At 36.7% G+C, this 17,532-nt stretch overlaps 1 protein-coding gene across 3 annotated transcripts; it reads right to left on the bottom strand.

Annotated features, from left to right (window-relative positions):
* Positions 1–1,658: 1,658 nt before the first annotated feature.
* Positions 1,659–7,655, bottom strand: LOC137740330 (homeobox-leucine zipper protein HDG2-like). Of its 3 annotated transcripts, none has more exons than XM_068480190.1 (13): positions 7,298–7,655; positions 6,729–6,863; positions 5,684–5,901; positions 5,453–5,570; positions 5,130–5,318; positions 4,522–4,965; positions 4,266–4,367; positions 3,948–4,151; positions 3,608–3,782; positions 3,075–3,346; positions 2,578–2,673; positions 2,065–2,443; positions 1,659–1,974 (listed from the first exon to the last, which is right to left on the bottom strand). In XM_068480190.1, the coding sequence occupies exons 2-12, from the start codon at positions 6,816–6,818 to the stop codon at positions 2,090–2,092; spliced, it is 2,262 nt and encodes a 753-aa protein (XP_068336291.1). In that variant the 5' UTR covers positions 6,819–6,863; positions 7,298–7,655; the 3' UTR covers positions 1,659–1,974; positions 2,065–2,089. The 3 variants fall into 3 exon arrangements, with proteins under 3 accessions (XP_068336291.1, XP_068336292.1, XP_068336293.1); XM_068480191.1 differs by having other exon boundaries at positions 1,659–1,964; XM_068480192.1 differs by having other exon boundaries at positions 2,584–2,673.
* Between the last annotated feature and the right edge of the window lie 9,877 nt (positions 7,656–17,532).

Here is a 17,532-nt window from a genome sequence, read left to right as displayed (position 1 = left end):
TAATATGAAACAAGTAAAATAAAACAAAAAACTGAAGAGAAACTCAAAGAACCTAGCATCCATGTCCACCTACTCGACGTGGGACGACAAACACCCCTTTCTCTCCTAAGTTTCGCACCAGACCATGAACGTCCGGCAAGGATGGGCTCAAATTATTTCTTTGCTCCCTCTCTATTTGTTTTCCTCTTCTCTTTTGCATCCATACCGGTTCTTATCAAGAACAATTGCACAGAGACAAAGCCTCGTTGTCCTCACGAGGTCTCCTTCCTCCGGCTGCTCTCTGATGACTGTATCGTTGAAATCAAGGAGATTGGCACAAAATGTCCAAGTTTGAAATAATGGGCAAGAGGAATCTGGTGCACGATTGCAATTTTACTTGGACGATTGGATATTTCTTGGTGTCACTGAGTGTTCCTGGTGCCATTGAGAGTTCTTTGGCCTCTTTGCCAACAAAAATGGTTGGTGGGTGGTGGCTAGCTAGTGACATTAAGAATTCTCTTTTATCACTTTTCTATTTTTAAAACTTTGTTTTGTTTAGGTCTTAAACGTCATCTTGTTTGAGGTTAAATTTGTCAATAAATTTTTATATCAAAGTGAGTGGAGAAATAAGACAATAGAATAAGATAGCAATGCTCTTTAAAGATTACGTTGCACATGCTCAAAATGTGTAACTAAATAATGGAATAATCTAATCTGTTGATGCAATGCCTACATTAAAATCGACTGGAAAAAGCACAAAGAATTCTGGTTAAGTGATCCAAATGTTGTTAGACATTTATCAGTCAACTAGAATCATACATTTAAACATGATCTGTGCTCATTTGATTAATAATTCTTAATTGATTGTTTGATAATAAATGGACAAGGATTCTCTCCTCTTTTTTTTTTTTTTTCCTCTCCTTCCCTCCTCTCATATTTGAACGCTAAAGATTTCTTCTTTGTAAAAAAAATAAAATATAGAGAGGGAACAAAAAATAAATAAAAAAAACTGTAAAAGGAGGAAAGGGAGAGAAGGGAAAAAGGAAGGGGAGAGAATCTCATCCCTAATAAATCAAAAGTTACATATAGAGTATACATCTTCGCAACTTGAAGAATCGGTGGTACATGGAATCATTCGATAACCTAATTTATTCATATAATATTACAGTTTAACCCCCTTTTTTTTTCTTTTTTTTTTTTGTTCAAAAAAAAAATTTGTCCAATTTGAGATATTTTCCTCCCAACTAAGATTAAGCTTCTTTGCTCATCTAAGTCATCTTGACCTATCCTAATTCCAACTCCCGTACCGTCCTCCACATGAACTAATCAAGGGCTGGATTTTAATTAACAGCTTGTATTTCAGGTATCATACAATGCATTTGGTCGAATACCTTTGGATTTGTAATACTGGTTTTTCTACATTAGCGAATGCACTAGTGTTTGAGCAGCCAAATTGAAGTTGTCCAATGCAGCATTGTATCTCATACATTGATACATTGTGTAATTTCGTCCTAATAAACAGCTTAAATCAAAAGCATTGTGTAATTTCGTCGTAATAAACAGCTTAAATCAAAAGCCGCGTAATACCAACACAGGCAAACAATCCACAATCAATCAACACAAATTACTTAAAAAAAAATCTAAAATAAAACCATACTTAAAAAAAAAAGAAACCCTGAACGATTGACCATAAAGAAAAACAATATCCATTCCAAAACCCTAATCCTGTGTACAAGGTTAAAGAAGGTGGAAAAGGAGAAAGTTCAATAAACACAAAACTTAAAAATTAATAATTTCTGAAGCGCTTAATTTGCCTTTCACATTGTTCGAGGAAGTCAATACCCGAACCCCTAATCTCTTTATAGATTATACAAAAAGATCATGTAGGGTGCGATCTTGACTTCTCCCCTCCTGGGTATAAGCTGCCGAAATTCCTTGCCACCATCGGTGTCTCTGTCCGTTCATCTTTCTTCCTCGTCCTAATACTGCAACAAACTAAAGGCAAACGATTATTTGACGAATATTACACATCAAATATGTGACATGTAATTAATTTGTAATACGTGACATGTATAATTAGTTTACCTGGAAATTAACTGAGTCATGAAGTTCACGCATTGTCGCATGACAATGCAGCTTTGATCCTCTCAACAGTGCAAGCAATAAGATTGTTAACTGTTGCAACTGATCCGAGAGACAGCTTAGCAGTGGGGACTGAATCAACCAAGATCTGAAAAGCAACAGTGAGAAGGGAACCACCACCAGAGCCAGAGTCTCCAATGCCGGCTCCATCCGGGAGTATAGCAAACCCAGAAGGAAGAAGGGCAACATAGTCAGGGTCACTCCCATTCAGCACCACATTCATGGAAACAATGTCAACTGGTGCATAAATCACAAAGGAAGCTGTTGGGTCAGAGGAGCTCTCTTGCAGTATCAGCATGTTGCTCTGGCTTGAATTAGCACTCTACAAATTAATTTAAGTTACATTGTCAATTGTTATGTGAAAAAACCAGTTTTACAACTTAATTTAAGTTCTTTGTCAACAACTATTATTTTTTTATAATAATAATTATTGTTATATATAAAAGATAAAGCTACATTTACTCGTAGTAGAGACACGCAATTTCCAGTGTCACGACCATTAGCGATGTGTGCCATCTCTTGAACAATTCCCCCATTGGAAAGAATATCCCACTGCAAGCATAAGTGATCATCACAATTAATCAATTAGAACAATTTAAGGCGAATAAATATATGCTTTCAGTTTAGCTAATTCTTTGTAAAAACCAAACTGCCATCTGTGTTTTCTTTTCCTTTTCCTTTTTTCTCCTGAGGTTGACACAAATTGTTTCAATATTAGTTGGGATTAGAAAATATATACTTTTCGTTTTCCATAGAAATTCCTTCATGTGCAAATGGTCTCTATGTATGCTTGTCCGTTTATGGTATGTTTTAGTAATAGTTCATGTACTTGTTTCTCAGGCTTTTGCAAAATGTATGTGCATTAATTTGGTTCCAGTATTAGATTTGGTAAATGTATTCTGAGAGTCGGGGGACAAATAATTAAATTTGAAGACTAGTTAAAGTGTATGTACCTCGCTGCGAGAGTTCTCATCGCGGAGAAACTCAAAGACTCTTTTGGGAGAAACTGGCAGCCAGAAAGATGTGGCGGCACTGAGCACAATACCTGGAGGCCTTCCGGGATCATCCACACTCTTTCGGGTCATCACCCGGACATCATCAGCCCCGGTTCCAGACAGTGTGGTCCATGTGTGAGTGGTTGATGCACTCACTCCAGCACAGAAGCTAATCACCATTCTTTCAGCCAATTTTAGCATGCTTCTTCTCCCTTCTTGATTTGTAATCACTAATTAACCATGAATTTAACAAATATAAACAATTATGGTTAATAAATTTATTTAAAAAAGAATTAGGCTTAATGTCATGCATATTAACGGGATATGTCACTTTAGACACACGCAATCTTTTAACATATTTAACGTACTATCATGTTATAGTGAATACTACAATGTAGCACGGTAGCCCCATATGAAGAATTCGCGCCAAATATAATTCCATACAAATATTACAAAAAGAATAATAAAATAGCAAACTAGATATTTATTACCTCCAACATCACCAGTAGGGATGTTTGATGCCATTGCACTAGCCAGACGTTCGCATTGCCTGTCCAAGGTGGCAACCCATCGTTTAGCGCCAAATGCGTGGCCGGAGCTAACCAGCTGCTTGTAGAGGTTGTGAACACCTCTTTCATCCACTTCAGCATGCTCAACCCATGTAACCTAAGGCAGCAAAACTTATCATTAGATGAAATGTATGTACCGTAAAAATTGGGCCCCAAAATATCATATGAAAGTGAAACATACATGATATGTACGTATATGTATATATAGCTAGCGTGTTTAATTATATACCTTTTTTGTTCAAAAGAAAAAAAAATTATATACCTTTGAATACCCATTTGGCATTTCTTGAATTAGGCATCCTGAGGGCATTCTTTGACAAGATCTGGGTGCAGGATTAGGGCGCAAGTTGTCCAAGGAAACATCAACTACAGCCCAGGTGCCATCAGCATGCTGTTTGCAGTACCTCACATAATAACTCTCACGAGTTGGAACAAGTGGTGAAGGAACCTGGAATTCTGCCGTCATCTACCAAATCACAAACAAGATTTTAATACAAGAATATGTGTATCACAATATCTAGACAAATGGATGACTAATAAGGAGAGCTGAAGTTGAACTTTGAGGCGAAAATATACATACCACTTGCAAGGCTCCATTGTAATTTCCAGCCACGCCAGTTGATAGGACTTCAAGGGTCAAAGCTCTTGACACAATGCCAGAAAATACAGTCGACCACTGATTCTACACGGTACAAAATCCGAACAAATAATAATTAGGGTTCATGAGATTCCTTAATTCAAAGGCGTTATTAATATTATTGTTTTTTAATATGTACAATGATATACACTTATAAAGACATATGTAAATGTGTAATAAAGTTGTTAATTAAGCTTACCACATCCATGAGAATCTCAACAAGGTTAATGTGGTTCATGATAACAACTGCACTCTCACGCGAAGCTTCAGTTTTGAAGCCATTTTGTTTTGGCCCGACTCCACGAGGGAATGTTCTTATGTACTCATCTTCATTAAGTACGGTCGCGCTGCCATCAAGGCTGGTCATCCACAAGGGTTCACCCACTTGGGCCATTCTGACGAGTTCCTCCATAGCTGCAACAGCAAGCTCAATTATCATTGGCTTGTCTGCCTCACTTGGTGCACTGATTGACCTGAGAAGGTCTCCAGCACCATACATCTCACCGCCCATGCCTGGCTGACCACCAAAGCTCCCAACCCCAAGATCAAGTGGACCACGGGAAGGAACAGGAGAAGACATGAGAGGGTAGTTTCCTAACGGTTTGCCAACGTACTTCGCAGCTATCGCAGATATACGATCGATCTGAACAATAAAGGAAATAAGTCATCAATCTGGGGGACATATCACGTACTATGAATCTGGAACATATATGTAACATTCATCCTAATTTGTTGTACCAAAACAGGTAAAATATCCACCAAATAATAAATGTGTTTGATATTATCTTGATCTTTAGTTTTCTCTACCTCTTCTCGTAATCGAGCATTCTCAAGTCTCAGATGGTGTTCGTCGAATGACATCTCTCCTAGAGCTGTTGGGCCGCCACAATTAGGGCATGAGGCATTACCTAGCGCTTCTCTGTACCTCATGTTATCAGCACGGAGCTTTTCGTTTTCGTTCCGAAGTTGTGTGTTCTCATGCCGCTCATGCTGAGTCTGTAATAGATCATTAACAACAAATCAAGAGCAGCCAATTAGTAGCTTTAACAAAAGCAAAACTTTAAAAAAAATGACAAAAGTTTGAGTATTCTAAAACCCTTATTGAAGACATGTAATGAACAAATATATACCTTCATTTGGGTGCGCTTGTTTTGAAACCAAAATTTGACTTGTAATGGTTCCAAACCTAATTCCCGGCTCAGTTCCTTCCTTTGCTTGTCATCTGGGTGGGGACATTCCTTGAAAAAACTAAATAAAACATCCAAAAAAATTTAATTCAAAGGTGAACTATAAACTTTTGAACAACTCATTAACAAGAGCTTGTTCAGGAGGTTTGAGACTAATTAATAAATATTACTTACGCTTCCATTTCTTGGATCTGATGCTGTGTGTGGCGGTGATAACGCTTCTTTTTGGGTCGAGGGTTTTCTTGGTCGTCACCGGAACCGCCTTCAGGGTTGTCGCTGCCGGATTTGGTAGCACTGTCGAAGTCATCATCTCGGAACCGAGCAATGTCGCTTTCAGAGGTGTTTGTAGCCATGTCTAACGGGTGCAGATGACCGGCTTCCATCATGTTTGGCTGGAACATATCCAGAGATCTTTAAGATTTTGATTTTAGTCCCAAGGGCTTAGAAGGCTTTATGGTTTTTCAATCAAAACAACAGAATGGAAAAATGTACCCACTCAAAAGGAAAGAAAAAATTACATTACACCTGCACACTCTTACTGCGTTATATTTAGCTTTTGACAAACGTCTACATATGTATATTATAAGAAAATATATGGAGCTAGCACATAAATATCGGGTCAAAATACTAAAATACTATTTGAAAAAAAAATGAACAAGAAAATGCATTGAACTTAAATCTCTGTGCTTGTCTTTGTGGTGAAAACCATTCCAACTTTTTTCTAAAACCGAGAAGGATTTTGCCACAAAATTGAAATTTTGGACTACCTGAGTAGTCAAACCCGTCTTACGGTAAAAAATTAATTAATTAAAATATTAAAATACCGAGATGAAGTGGGAGAAGAAAAGAAAATTAGATAAAAGAAAATATAATAGAAAAATGGATCCAGACGTACCGATTGACAAAATCTATATATAAATTTTAGAAAATTAATGAAAATGATTTAAAACTTTGAGTTTTAACGATAAAAACAAAATAAAATGTAAAGTGAATGGTACCAGAATTGACTTTTTAGTATAAAAATATAATTTTTCGGTAAAATAAACAGTACCGAAGCTTTTCGTTAAAGTTCTCATAATTTTTTTCTTGGTTCAGAAAGCTTTAGATAACTTAGCTCCAGGGAAAAAGAATTTGATCTAATTAGCCTTGCAAAGCGAAGGCGTAGATGTGTAAATTAGTATACCAATTAGACAACGAAACTTGAATTAAGCACACTGACCTGACCAAGTGTGAGTCCTGAAGATGATGCAAACCCGTTAATGTTCCCATTGCTTCCGATCATCGAAGGCATGTTTCTTGCCGGAATCATAAGCCCGGCGGGGATATTTCAAGACTTGAAACCCCCCAAATTAACCTGAACTTGCAATTTGTATGGATTAATTTCCCACATAAATGTAGAGGATGAGGTTATTTGAAGCGGGGGAAACAAAGGGACATAGAGCTGACAAACATACTTTCGTTTTGTACTTGATGAAATGGAGAGTGTGAGTATATGAAGAGATTATAATATTAAGGGGTTGACAATTTTAGTACGGCTTTTGAGTTTTGACAGAAAAAATGGGTCTAAACCAAATACATAAACCCACTGTAACACCCAAGTTTCTCCTTATGTTTTCTGGTCTTACCCTAGATGCACCAACGCAAAATGCCAAAAAAAATGTTTAAAAAAAAAAACTCAAAAAACAAAAATTGTCAGAAGCGTTACTAGTACTGAGAATACAGAAGCTTGTCGGACAAAAAATGAAAAGTTTAGAGCATGCAAAAATCTAGGGTGGAATAATATGTTACCAGGACGTATGATGTTGTATGTGTGCACCTGATCAAAAGCCCTAGAGAGCGAAGCGTTGTAGATCTAGCTTTGGGCTTTAACCTGGTGCCGGGAAGCCACAGTTTGGTGACCCAAGAGTGGTTTTCCGGCGTACGGATTTTGGTGTATAAGAGTTTATATATATATATATGGTATGGACTTTGGAGTAGTAAATAGTTTTGGAAGTTAGAGAAGGTGAAGAAAAAGGAGAAGAAGATGAGGAAGAAGAAAGGGAAGTGGTTTTAGGAAAGAGAGAAAGGCAAGCAAGGAGAAAAGGGGGCAGAGGGAGAAAAGTATGGCAGCGAGGAGTAATTGCAGAGCGTATTGAGAGGATGCAATTGCATTTAATGGTGGGAGAGAAAGGTGTAATTGCTATGAGAGAGATAAAGATATATAGAGAGAGCAGTTCTTTGGGTGTTTAATTTTCCGCTAGGAAGTGTATGGTGCAATAGATGACGGCTACCAAACTCTTTTTTTATTTTTTCTCCCGAATCTATTTGCTAGTGCCTAGCATTTGAATTTTTACCTCCCGTTAAATCTTGTATAAATTTATATTCGAATCTTCTCCAACCATGCTTACTTTTCCTATGAATAAAATCAAAATCCCTGATGAACAAGAGAATACAATTTTTAACTAGGTTAACGAATTGCAAGTGGTTGGTGATCTTGGTTATTGGTGTAATGGTTTTTCCATGCTGGGAATAATTCTATAGTTCTTGATTTCTCATGTACTTTTTTTAAGGTATTAAAGGATTTCATTCATAATAGACCAAACGGGCTAATACAAAGAGAGCTTGGAAAAGAATGTGAAAAGGCTCTGAAATATCCTCGTCCTGGTAAACCACATGGAAAAAGAGCTATCCATGCTAGAAACAAAACAATCATCGGAGATAACACATTAACCATGGAGGACCGACATCGTCCCAAAAAGATACACCTCGATGATTAAGACTATAGCAAGCCACTAAATGATTTTTCATGTACTTAAAGAGGTATGAGCACGTTTGATGTGAAAAAGTACTGATTAGATATGAGCTAGATTGTTAGCATTAGTCATGGGCGTTTGGAAGTTCGGATATGCAAGGCAATTGACAATAACGTAAATTCCAGTCACGCATGTCTGTTAACCAAGATTGATCTTATGCAACAAAGAAGATGAACACAGCAGAGAATACAGAATCAGAGAGAGAAAGCTTAGAGAGAGAAAGAAATAGAGAGAGAGAGAGAGAGACAGAGAGAGAGAGAAATCTTGAGAAGAAGTTATCTTGTTTGTATTGATATTTTGACTAACTAAGTACATCAAGATTGTAGTATTTATATGTATCCAAGGTAGCTTGCAGGATAAGCAACTGTTTAACAAATTCTTAACTAATTGTCTAATCTTGTGACACCTGTTAAGAGAGTAACCCTTAGATTGGTTACTCCTTACATCCTTCCTCAAGCTCAGGAACAGTAAAACTGAGTTTGAGACTGTCACAATGAGTCATGAACAAAGGTGCAGACAACCCTTTAGTTAATATGTCAGCAAATTGCTCGAGTGAAGAAACAAATTGAACCAACAACACTTGTTTAGCCACCCGTTCCCTTACAAAATGAACATCGATTTTAATATGTTTTGTGAGCTGATGCTAGACATGATTACATGTAAGAGCAATGGCGGAGAGATTATCACAATATAGGGTAGGTGTACTAGAAATGGAAACTTGCAGAAATTGTAACCATTTGTCTAATCTTATGACACCTGTCAAGAAAGTAAAATATAAGGGTTACTCTCTTGACAGGTGTCATAAGATTAGACAATTAGTTAAGAATTTGTTAAACTGTTGCTTATCATGTAAGCTACCTTAGTTACATATAAATACTACAATGTTGAAGAATGGTTTTGAGTTATTGAACATGTTATTTGAATTGAATCTGCCCTTATTCTTATTGTTGAAAGATTTGTAGCCAAAGTTGGAGTTATATGAATTGTATGCCCTACTAGATTGAGCTTGAGGTTGAAAATTTAAGGGTTTTTTTATAGGAAAACCAGGAGATTAGGCCATTAATGCAGTACGTATTGGAGCATTATTGAGAGTCTCAATCATTACTTCTTCAACAAGTAATTGTGACTGAAGATCTTTCAGAGAAATAACAGATTCACGCCCCCTTATCACATACCTGATTGTATTATACTCAGATGGCAGTTCATTAAGTGTAAGGATCACAATATCATCATCCTCAAAGTAAACACTAGCAGCAGACAAATAATCCCTAGCTTCTTTAATTCTTTGAAAATACACATTAATAGAATCAGTACCTTTCTTGATAGTTTGCAACTCATATTTCATTTGAAATATACTTGTCCGAGTAACAGTAGAAAACTATTCTTTGAGTCGAATCCACAGGTCATGAGCACTTGTACTTCCAATTGCATAAGAAATTGTTGATGGATATAAAGTAGTTGTGATAAGCTGCATCAATGCTCTATCATGCATAATTCAAACCAAGTATTCATTTGATTCCTTGCGAGCAAGAGACTGATCAGATGGTTACATAGAAGAAATCTCTTAATCCCAAAAATTGGGAGCAAGAACCTAGATGGACATGGTGTAGATCCATCTACAAACCTTATAATTCCATGGCCTTCCAATAAAAGCTGCATTTGGAATGCCAAGTCAAGTAATTGGTGTCATCCAATTTCATGGTTACAAAGGTCGAAACCAATGAAATTAGGGAAGTAATTGCAATATCTATAACTGAGTGGCGGTCACCATTGTTGAACTTCAAGAAAATGATGTACAGAGACCAAAATACAAACACTTGGTGTGCACAACCAGAATCGAAGAAAAAAAAAGTCCCATAATTAGAGATGAAGAACCCTAAATCAAAAAGAAAGAACCTGTGATCGAAGAACAAGAATTCAACTCGAGAATATTGTAGTAGCGGAAGCAAAGAAACCAAGATCGACGAGCTGTCAAGCCTTTATGCGTGTACCAGTGAGGAAGCTGATGAAGCTTAAATGGCGATTGATACCATGTTAACCAAGATTGATCTTATGCAGCAGAGAAGATGAACACAACAGAGAATATAAAACTAGAGAGAGAGAGAAATCTTAGAGAATAAGTTATCTTGTTTGTATTGATATTTTCACTAACTAACTGAGTACATTAACATTGTAGTATTTCTATGTAACCAAGGTAGTTTACAGGATAAGCAACTGTTTAACAAATTCTTAACTAATTGTCTAATCTTATGACACTTGTCAAGGGAGTAACCTTTAGATTGGTTACTCCTTACAATGTACACGTGGGTGATCGACCTATATTGACAAAATCCATTGAGTTATTATACTTAGATTGGATTGATGAAGTAATGAAACAAAATTTACTATATCAAAATTATCATTAAGAGGTTTACCCATGTGTTTGAAGGCCCATCCTTAACATGCGCAATAGAAAGAAAGTTGTGAAGTATGAGGCATTTTGGTATGGAGAAATAACCTAAAAGAATGTAACCACAACATACCTCATAGACAAGCCAAATTGTTAAAAAGTGAGGCCATATCATTTGCAAAGTGGGACAACAACATATAATTTAACAAATAACTTAAACTAGTCCAAGAAGAAAATTCACCAGTTCCCTCATCTCCATAGTCAAGATTAGGACACATTGGCAAGACCACCAACAACTTCACCACTTCTAGAAAGATCTAAAGTGACTGCGAGATAAGCAAGGCGGAGTCGCCATGTAAGTAAGCTCAACCATGGAAACTAAGTTGTATGCGATGGATCTGACCCACCAACAACCACAAATCCGACCCTAAAAATCTATCCAAAATCAAGGTACAAAACCTTCAGAATAAGGCATAGCTTGGCTTTAGGAAGGAGACTTCATCGATGTCGTGAAGAAGATAGCAAGGTTGCAGCAGAGAAAGGTGACAACAAGAAAAAAAAAATGAGGAAAGCGGAGAGGGGAGAGGGGGGAGGTAAGATGTGGGGAGAAGCGAAGGGGTAGAAAGGAAGAAGAGTGAGTGAAGCAAGGGAAGGGAAAAGAGGAATTAGGAGAAAGGAGAGAAGGGTTGCTACTAACCCTAAGTCATACCAAAGGGTCGATTAGTAGGGAAATCTTGGTTTTCACTGAGAGTAAATTAAAAGCATATCCAAATGAGGAGTCAAAATATCTGCCATAACAGTAAAAAAAGACAGCATCAGAGATTCTAACCAAAATGCCAATTCCTATGTGGCATAACGTGGATTGTCCTCAAAGGTGGTTGCTGTCAAATTTAGTTTTGACAGCAACTTCAAATCTATTTTTAGTGATTTTTACCATTTTTATTGTTATTTTTTGCTCTAAAAATACTATAGTCTAGTGATATTCTTCTTCTCATGTAAGTGAGAGGTCTTAGGTTCAATTCTCATCAAAGGTGAATTTGAATAACCACATTATTGCTAGCCCATTGAGAGGCTAAGCCACAATTTCCCCTTTACTGTAGATAATATCGTTTGTTCAAAAAAAAAAACAAATACTTATTACAATTATAAATAATAAATAATGGAATAAATAATAATCTAAATTTGACATATTAGGTGGAGAACAAAATTTAAAAAAAGATCAAAGTGTCAAGCCTTCAAATTTAAACTTTATGTTTAAAATTTTGCATTTCCCTTAAAGATAAATTTTATGTTTTAAATTTGACATCTTCTTTGAATTCTTTGAAGATGGTCTATGTGACATCCCACATCGCCCAGGGGAGTGATCCTTAAATGTATATTCTCATCCCTACCTAGCACGAGGCTTTTTGGGAGCTCACTGGCTTCGGGTTCCGTAGGAACTCCGAAGTTAAGCGAGAAGGGGGCTAGAGCAATCCCATGATGGGTGACCCACTGGGAAGTTGCTCGTGAGTTCCCAAAAACAAAACCGTGAGGGAATGGTAAGCCCAAAGCGGACAATATCGTGCTACGGTGGTGGAGCAGGCCCGGGAAGTGATCCGCCCCGGGCCGGGATGTGACAATTTGGTATCAGAGCCTAACCCTGGTCGCGGGTGTGCCGACGAGGATGTTGGGCCCTAAGGGGGGTGGATTGTGACATCCCACATCGCCCAGGGGAGTGATCTTTAAATGTATATTCTCATCCCTACCTAGCAGAGGCCTTTTGGGAGCTCACTGGCTCCGTAGGAACTCCGAAGTTAAGCGAGAAGGGGGTTAAAGCAATCTCATGATGGGTGACCCACTGAGAAGTTGCTCGTGAGTTCCCAAAAACAAAACCGTGAGGGAATGGCAAGCCCAAAGCGGACAATATCGTGCTACGGTAGTGGAGTCGGGCCCGGGAAGTGATCCGCCCCGGGCCGGGATGTGACAGTCTAAAATTCTATGTTTTAAATTTTGTACTCTTTTAATTTGTTGCAATTTAGTCTAAATTTTATATCTTTAGTATATATTAACGGAACTAAAGATGATAAAACCTCAAGTTTTCCTTTATTTAATAAGGATATTTTTGCCACTTAGTATTGCGGTTTAGTAGAATTCTTCTTCACTTGTAATTGAGAGGTCTTAGGTTCAATTCTCGCCAAAAAACGAATTTGAACCACATTATGCTAGTTCATTGTAAGGTTTAACCTACTCCTCCGCCCCTTAGTGTAGATAATATCGCGTGTAGATAATATCATTTGTTAAAAAATAAAGAACTTTGATATTTAGTTTAAAGCTCAAAGGCATAGTAGTAAATTTGCATCAATCTTTACACAAACCAAACGGCAATATTGCTTAAAGTTATTCTAATGAAATATCGTTTTTCTATAAAATAAAAAATAAAATGATTTTTTGTTTCTACTAAGAATAATATCTTCTCTGAAATAATTTCCTATAAGAACATTAATAGCGTGTAAGGAGGTTCATCAATTTAACAAATAAAAAGAGAAATATAGTACAAATTAATAAAATAAAAAATCTATTGTAGTACCAAAAATTATGTCCCGCCAAGAGTATCACTTGCATTGCATGTTTCCATCCCCTTAGGTTAAAAAATAATAATAATAATAATTATTATTATTATTATTATTATTATTATTATTTAAATTTGTAAATTATATGATATGTCACAAACAAAAAATAAGCACGTTAATAATTCAATTATCAATAACAACATCATATGATTTACAAAATTTGATCTAAAAAGTTAATGTCCCTAGCATTGCCCTTTTTTTTTTTTGGTTAATAACTAATCCATACTTTCTCCTCCTAATTTGATTAGTCCAACACCACAAGTCTGAAACGAATAAGTAAAAAAAAACACATATATATATATATATATTCCTTTTATTCGAGGGATTCATTGAACTAGATATGATGAACAAAAAATTAGAAATTAAATACTAATAGACCATGGTGATAGGTTAGAGTAGAGATGAAATAATTGTTGTCGAAAACAACTTTGCTAAGAAAAAAAAAGCTGTCAAATGGCTACGAATCATAGAATTGAAATCTAAAATGACATTGAGATGAATCATTTTTCAGAAGAAAAAACACATGAGCATAGTTGACAGGATGAATATTTACTTTTATTTTATCAAATACTTAAGAGTTTTTTTTCCTTTTATTTAATCAACAACTTAATATGATGTAGTAAGCTTAGCCTTCCAAAAGAAGATAACATACAACTAAGGAATATTTCCTGCATTAAATGAACCAAACAATATTCATCTTTAATATTGAATCTGATATGAAAGTTTGGTGATAACATCATGGTTAATTAATGTAGGTTGCTACCAAAATAAACACCATATAATAACAAAGGATAACCCATTAGCATAAGTGTTCCAATATAGAATGCATATTTAATTTGGAGAAAGTAAAAGCTACAAAGTTAACACAACGACTGTGATGTGAAGCAATGGCAAAATAATGATCTTTGTCAAGATTAACCAACCTGTACATGCAAATTACAAGTTTTTAGTAACTACGACGATCATATCATGATATATGAGTTCAAATTTGCTCTTCCAAAATTCCTCTTCTTACCCTCTGTCCACATTGAGATGTTGACACGTATTTCATGTCCACCAATTTAACTATCTTAACTTTATAAAAAAAAATGAAAAATAAAAATAAAACTTAAAAAGCAAACGGAAAACCCCAGCCAAACTAAGTTACCTCACACACCTAATCCCGTCAGCCACCAATCTCCGCGGTGGCAACACTTTCTGTCACGCCCGATTCCAGGACATGATTAAAAACAAACCATTAGTTCAACATCGTAGTACCATTTCATTTGATTTATTTTATGACCGCACCTAATCTTAGGGTTAGAATGACTATGTACCATGTGAAGAGATCAAACCAAAGTTCACCATTTTGTTAAGCATTAAAAAAAAAAAATCTTGTATTCGTAATGACTTCCATAATTTCTCATGGCATTAACTATCAGGAAAATATAGAGTTTCAGAAACATTCGATGGAACTCGACGAGCATGATTCATTAGACTCCACACTACTCAACAAAACCATTTAACAATCAGCATTCTAGACCAAATTAATGCAATCCCAAGTATATAGGGTTTCAGACCAACTCAAGGAAACCATTCTGTTGAAAATAATGAGTTCCTTGATTTAAGGAATGTTTTATTCCTTGATTTAAGGAATGTTTTATTCCTTGTTTTATTCCATGTTTTACTCCTTGTTTTACTCCTTGTTTTATTCCTTGTTTTAAGGGGAATGTTTTTTTGTTTTTTCTTAGTCTCCTTCCTCATATATACCCGAACCATTGTACATTGTACATATGAAATATACATCACAAATTAAAGCTATAATTTCTATATGGTATCAGAGCAGGTTCATTTGTAACCTGTCTCTGCCATTCTTGCTGCTGCGAATTTTTTCTTTCTTTCAAGGTCTAAGTCATGACTGAAGAAAGTTCTGTCAACCATGATAAGGAAACCCGGCACAATCTCTCTCCAAACTCCTCAGACGTTGAGGTTAACACCAATCAACGTTTATGTTCAGTTCTCTTGAACGAGTTCAATTATCTTCCTTGGTCTCGAGCTGTTTCCCTAGCTCTCGGAGGCAAAGGGAAGCTAGGGTTTGTAAATGGAAGCGTGGAAGCTCCAGATCGTTCTTCCTCTACATACAATGCATGGCTCTGCAAAGATCAACTTGTCATGTCCTTGCTGCTCAACACCATGGAGAAACATGTTGCTGAAATTTTTAGCTACTCCAATTCCGCCCATGATCTTTGGAAAGCTTTGCAGGATATGTATGGAAATCAAAACAACTATGCACGGGTCTTCCAATTAAAGAAGGACATTGCCAGTGCTCAACAAGAAGGGAAAGCATTTGTTCAACACCTTGGGAGTCTCAAAGCCATGTGGAATGAGTTGGATGTATATCTCCCTCATACCACAGATCCTACCATTCTCCTAAAACGAGCTGAGGAAGACAAAATTTATCAGCTGTTAGGGAGTATGAGTTCTGAGTACGAGGACCTAAGGAGTCACATCTTGATGAGTCAAGACCTGCCTACCTTCAACAATGTTTGTGCAACTATCCAACGAGAAGAAGCAAGGAAGAAGGTTATGAATGTTGATCCCAATCCTAGATTAACGGAGACTCGGGCATATGCATCAAATTACAAGAACTCAGAAGCCAAGGTATACAAGGGAAGAAACACACATCTAAAATGCAAATATTGCAATGGTGTTGGTCATGAGGAAGACAAGTGTTGGGAACTTCATCCTGAACTCAAGCCTAAGTTTAGCAAAGATGGAAGGATGATACCAAGGTCCTCACAACAATTTCAACCTCATTTCAAGGCAAAACTTGCTAATGCTCACGCTCCTACTATCTCACAAGGATCCATGGAGTTCACTGCCAATCCATTGTCATTGATCAATGAATTTGCAGCTTACCTACAAAGTAAGGGACACGGAGGAGGCACACATGGTCAAGGCAATGAAGAGGGTAGTCACACAGCTATGTTGGGACAATTTGCCGGATTTCTTGCTGGAAATGAGAAAGTTCCAAAGGGAGAAGCATCAGGTATACTCAAAGCCTTTACTACTGCCCTATTAACTAGTACTGAAACTGATTGTTGGATAATTGATTCAGGCGCCACAGATCATATGACAAACAAAGTTACAAATTTACATCATTTTAAAAAATTTTCAAGCCCCTCACATGTGTCTGTTGCAAATGGAAAAAATGTTTTAGTTTTGGGAAAAGGAGAAATAAACTTACTCTCTCAAAAAACACCTTCCACTGCCCTCTATGTACCAACCTTTCCCTTCCAACTTTTGTCAATTGGAAAGATCACCAACACCCTAAACTGCCGTGCTATTTTCTCACCAAATAAAGTGATGTTTCAGGATGTTCTCACCATGAAGATGATTGGTGAAGGGGTCTTCATAAATGGACTTTACTACCTGTGCAAGAATGCATGTTTCACTCAGGCTCTTCAAGCTCAATCAAAGTCCATAGATGAAAATCAACTTTGGCATAGGAGATTAGCTCACCCCTCTGAACTTGTCTTGTCGAAACTGTTTCCAATTTTTTGTAACCCTTATCCTACTTGTGATACTTGTCAATTTTCTAAGTTTACTAGGCTACCTTTTGGTAATTCAATGTCTAGGACAAGTAAACCTTTTGAAATGGTACACACCGATGTATGGGGACCTGCAACTGAATCAATGGAAGGTTTTAAATATTTTGTTCTATTTGTTGATGATTTCTCTCGAACAAGTTTTCTATATCTTATGAAATCAAAAAGTGAAGTCCCTACCATTTTCAAAGACTTTCACATGCATGTTAAAACGCAATTTCAATCAAACATTAAGGTTTTAAGGTCAGATAATGGCACTGAATTTCTATCCAACAACATGCTTCAATACATAAGTTCTCAGGGTATCATACATCAAACCAGCTGTGTGGGGACTCCCCAACAAAATGGAGTAGCCGAGAGGAAAAATAGAGATCTCTTGGAAAAAACTCGTGCTCTCATGATTCACATGCACGTTCCAAAGAAATTTTGGTCGTTTGCCATCCTTACTGCCACTTATCTCATCAATCGACTTCCAAGTCGTGTGCTAGGGTTTAAATCTCCATATGAAGTTCTTAAGGGGAGGAAAATAGATTTGACACATCTCAAGGTGTTTGGTTGTGTATGTTTTGTTCACATCCAAACCTTGAACCGTGACAAACTAGATGCCAGGGCAACCAAGTGTGTGTTTATGGGATACTCGACCACT

Source organism: Pyrus communis, chromosome 7 (genome assembly GCF_963583255.1).
Source record: "Pyrus communis chromosome 7, drPyrComm1.1, whole genome shotgun sequence".
Lineage (NCBI taxonomy): Eukaryota > Viridiplantae > Streptophyta > Magnoliopsida > Rosales > Rosaceae > Pyrus > Pyrus communis.
Note: the sequence above shows the minus strand (reverse complement) of the source record. Positions and strands in the feature narration are given on the sequence as shown.

Excerpts from the sequence above, each read along its gene's own strand:
- LOC137740330 (XM_068480190.1), bottom strand. The coding sequence starts at position 6,818 with ATGATTCCGGCAAGAAACATGCCTTCGATGATCGGAAGCAATGGGAAC. Across the intron at positions 4,368-4,521 it reads TTGAGATTCTCATGGATGTG|AATCAGTGGTCGACTGTATT; the intron begins GTAAGCTTAATT and ends TGTACCGTGTAG. Across the intron at positions 3,347-3,607 it reads CCCTACTGGTGATGTTGGAG|TGATTACAAATCAAGAAGGG; the intron begins GTAATAAATATC and ends ATGGTTAATTAG.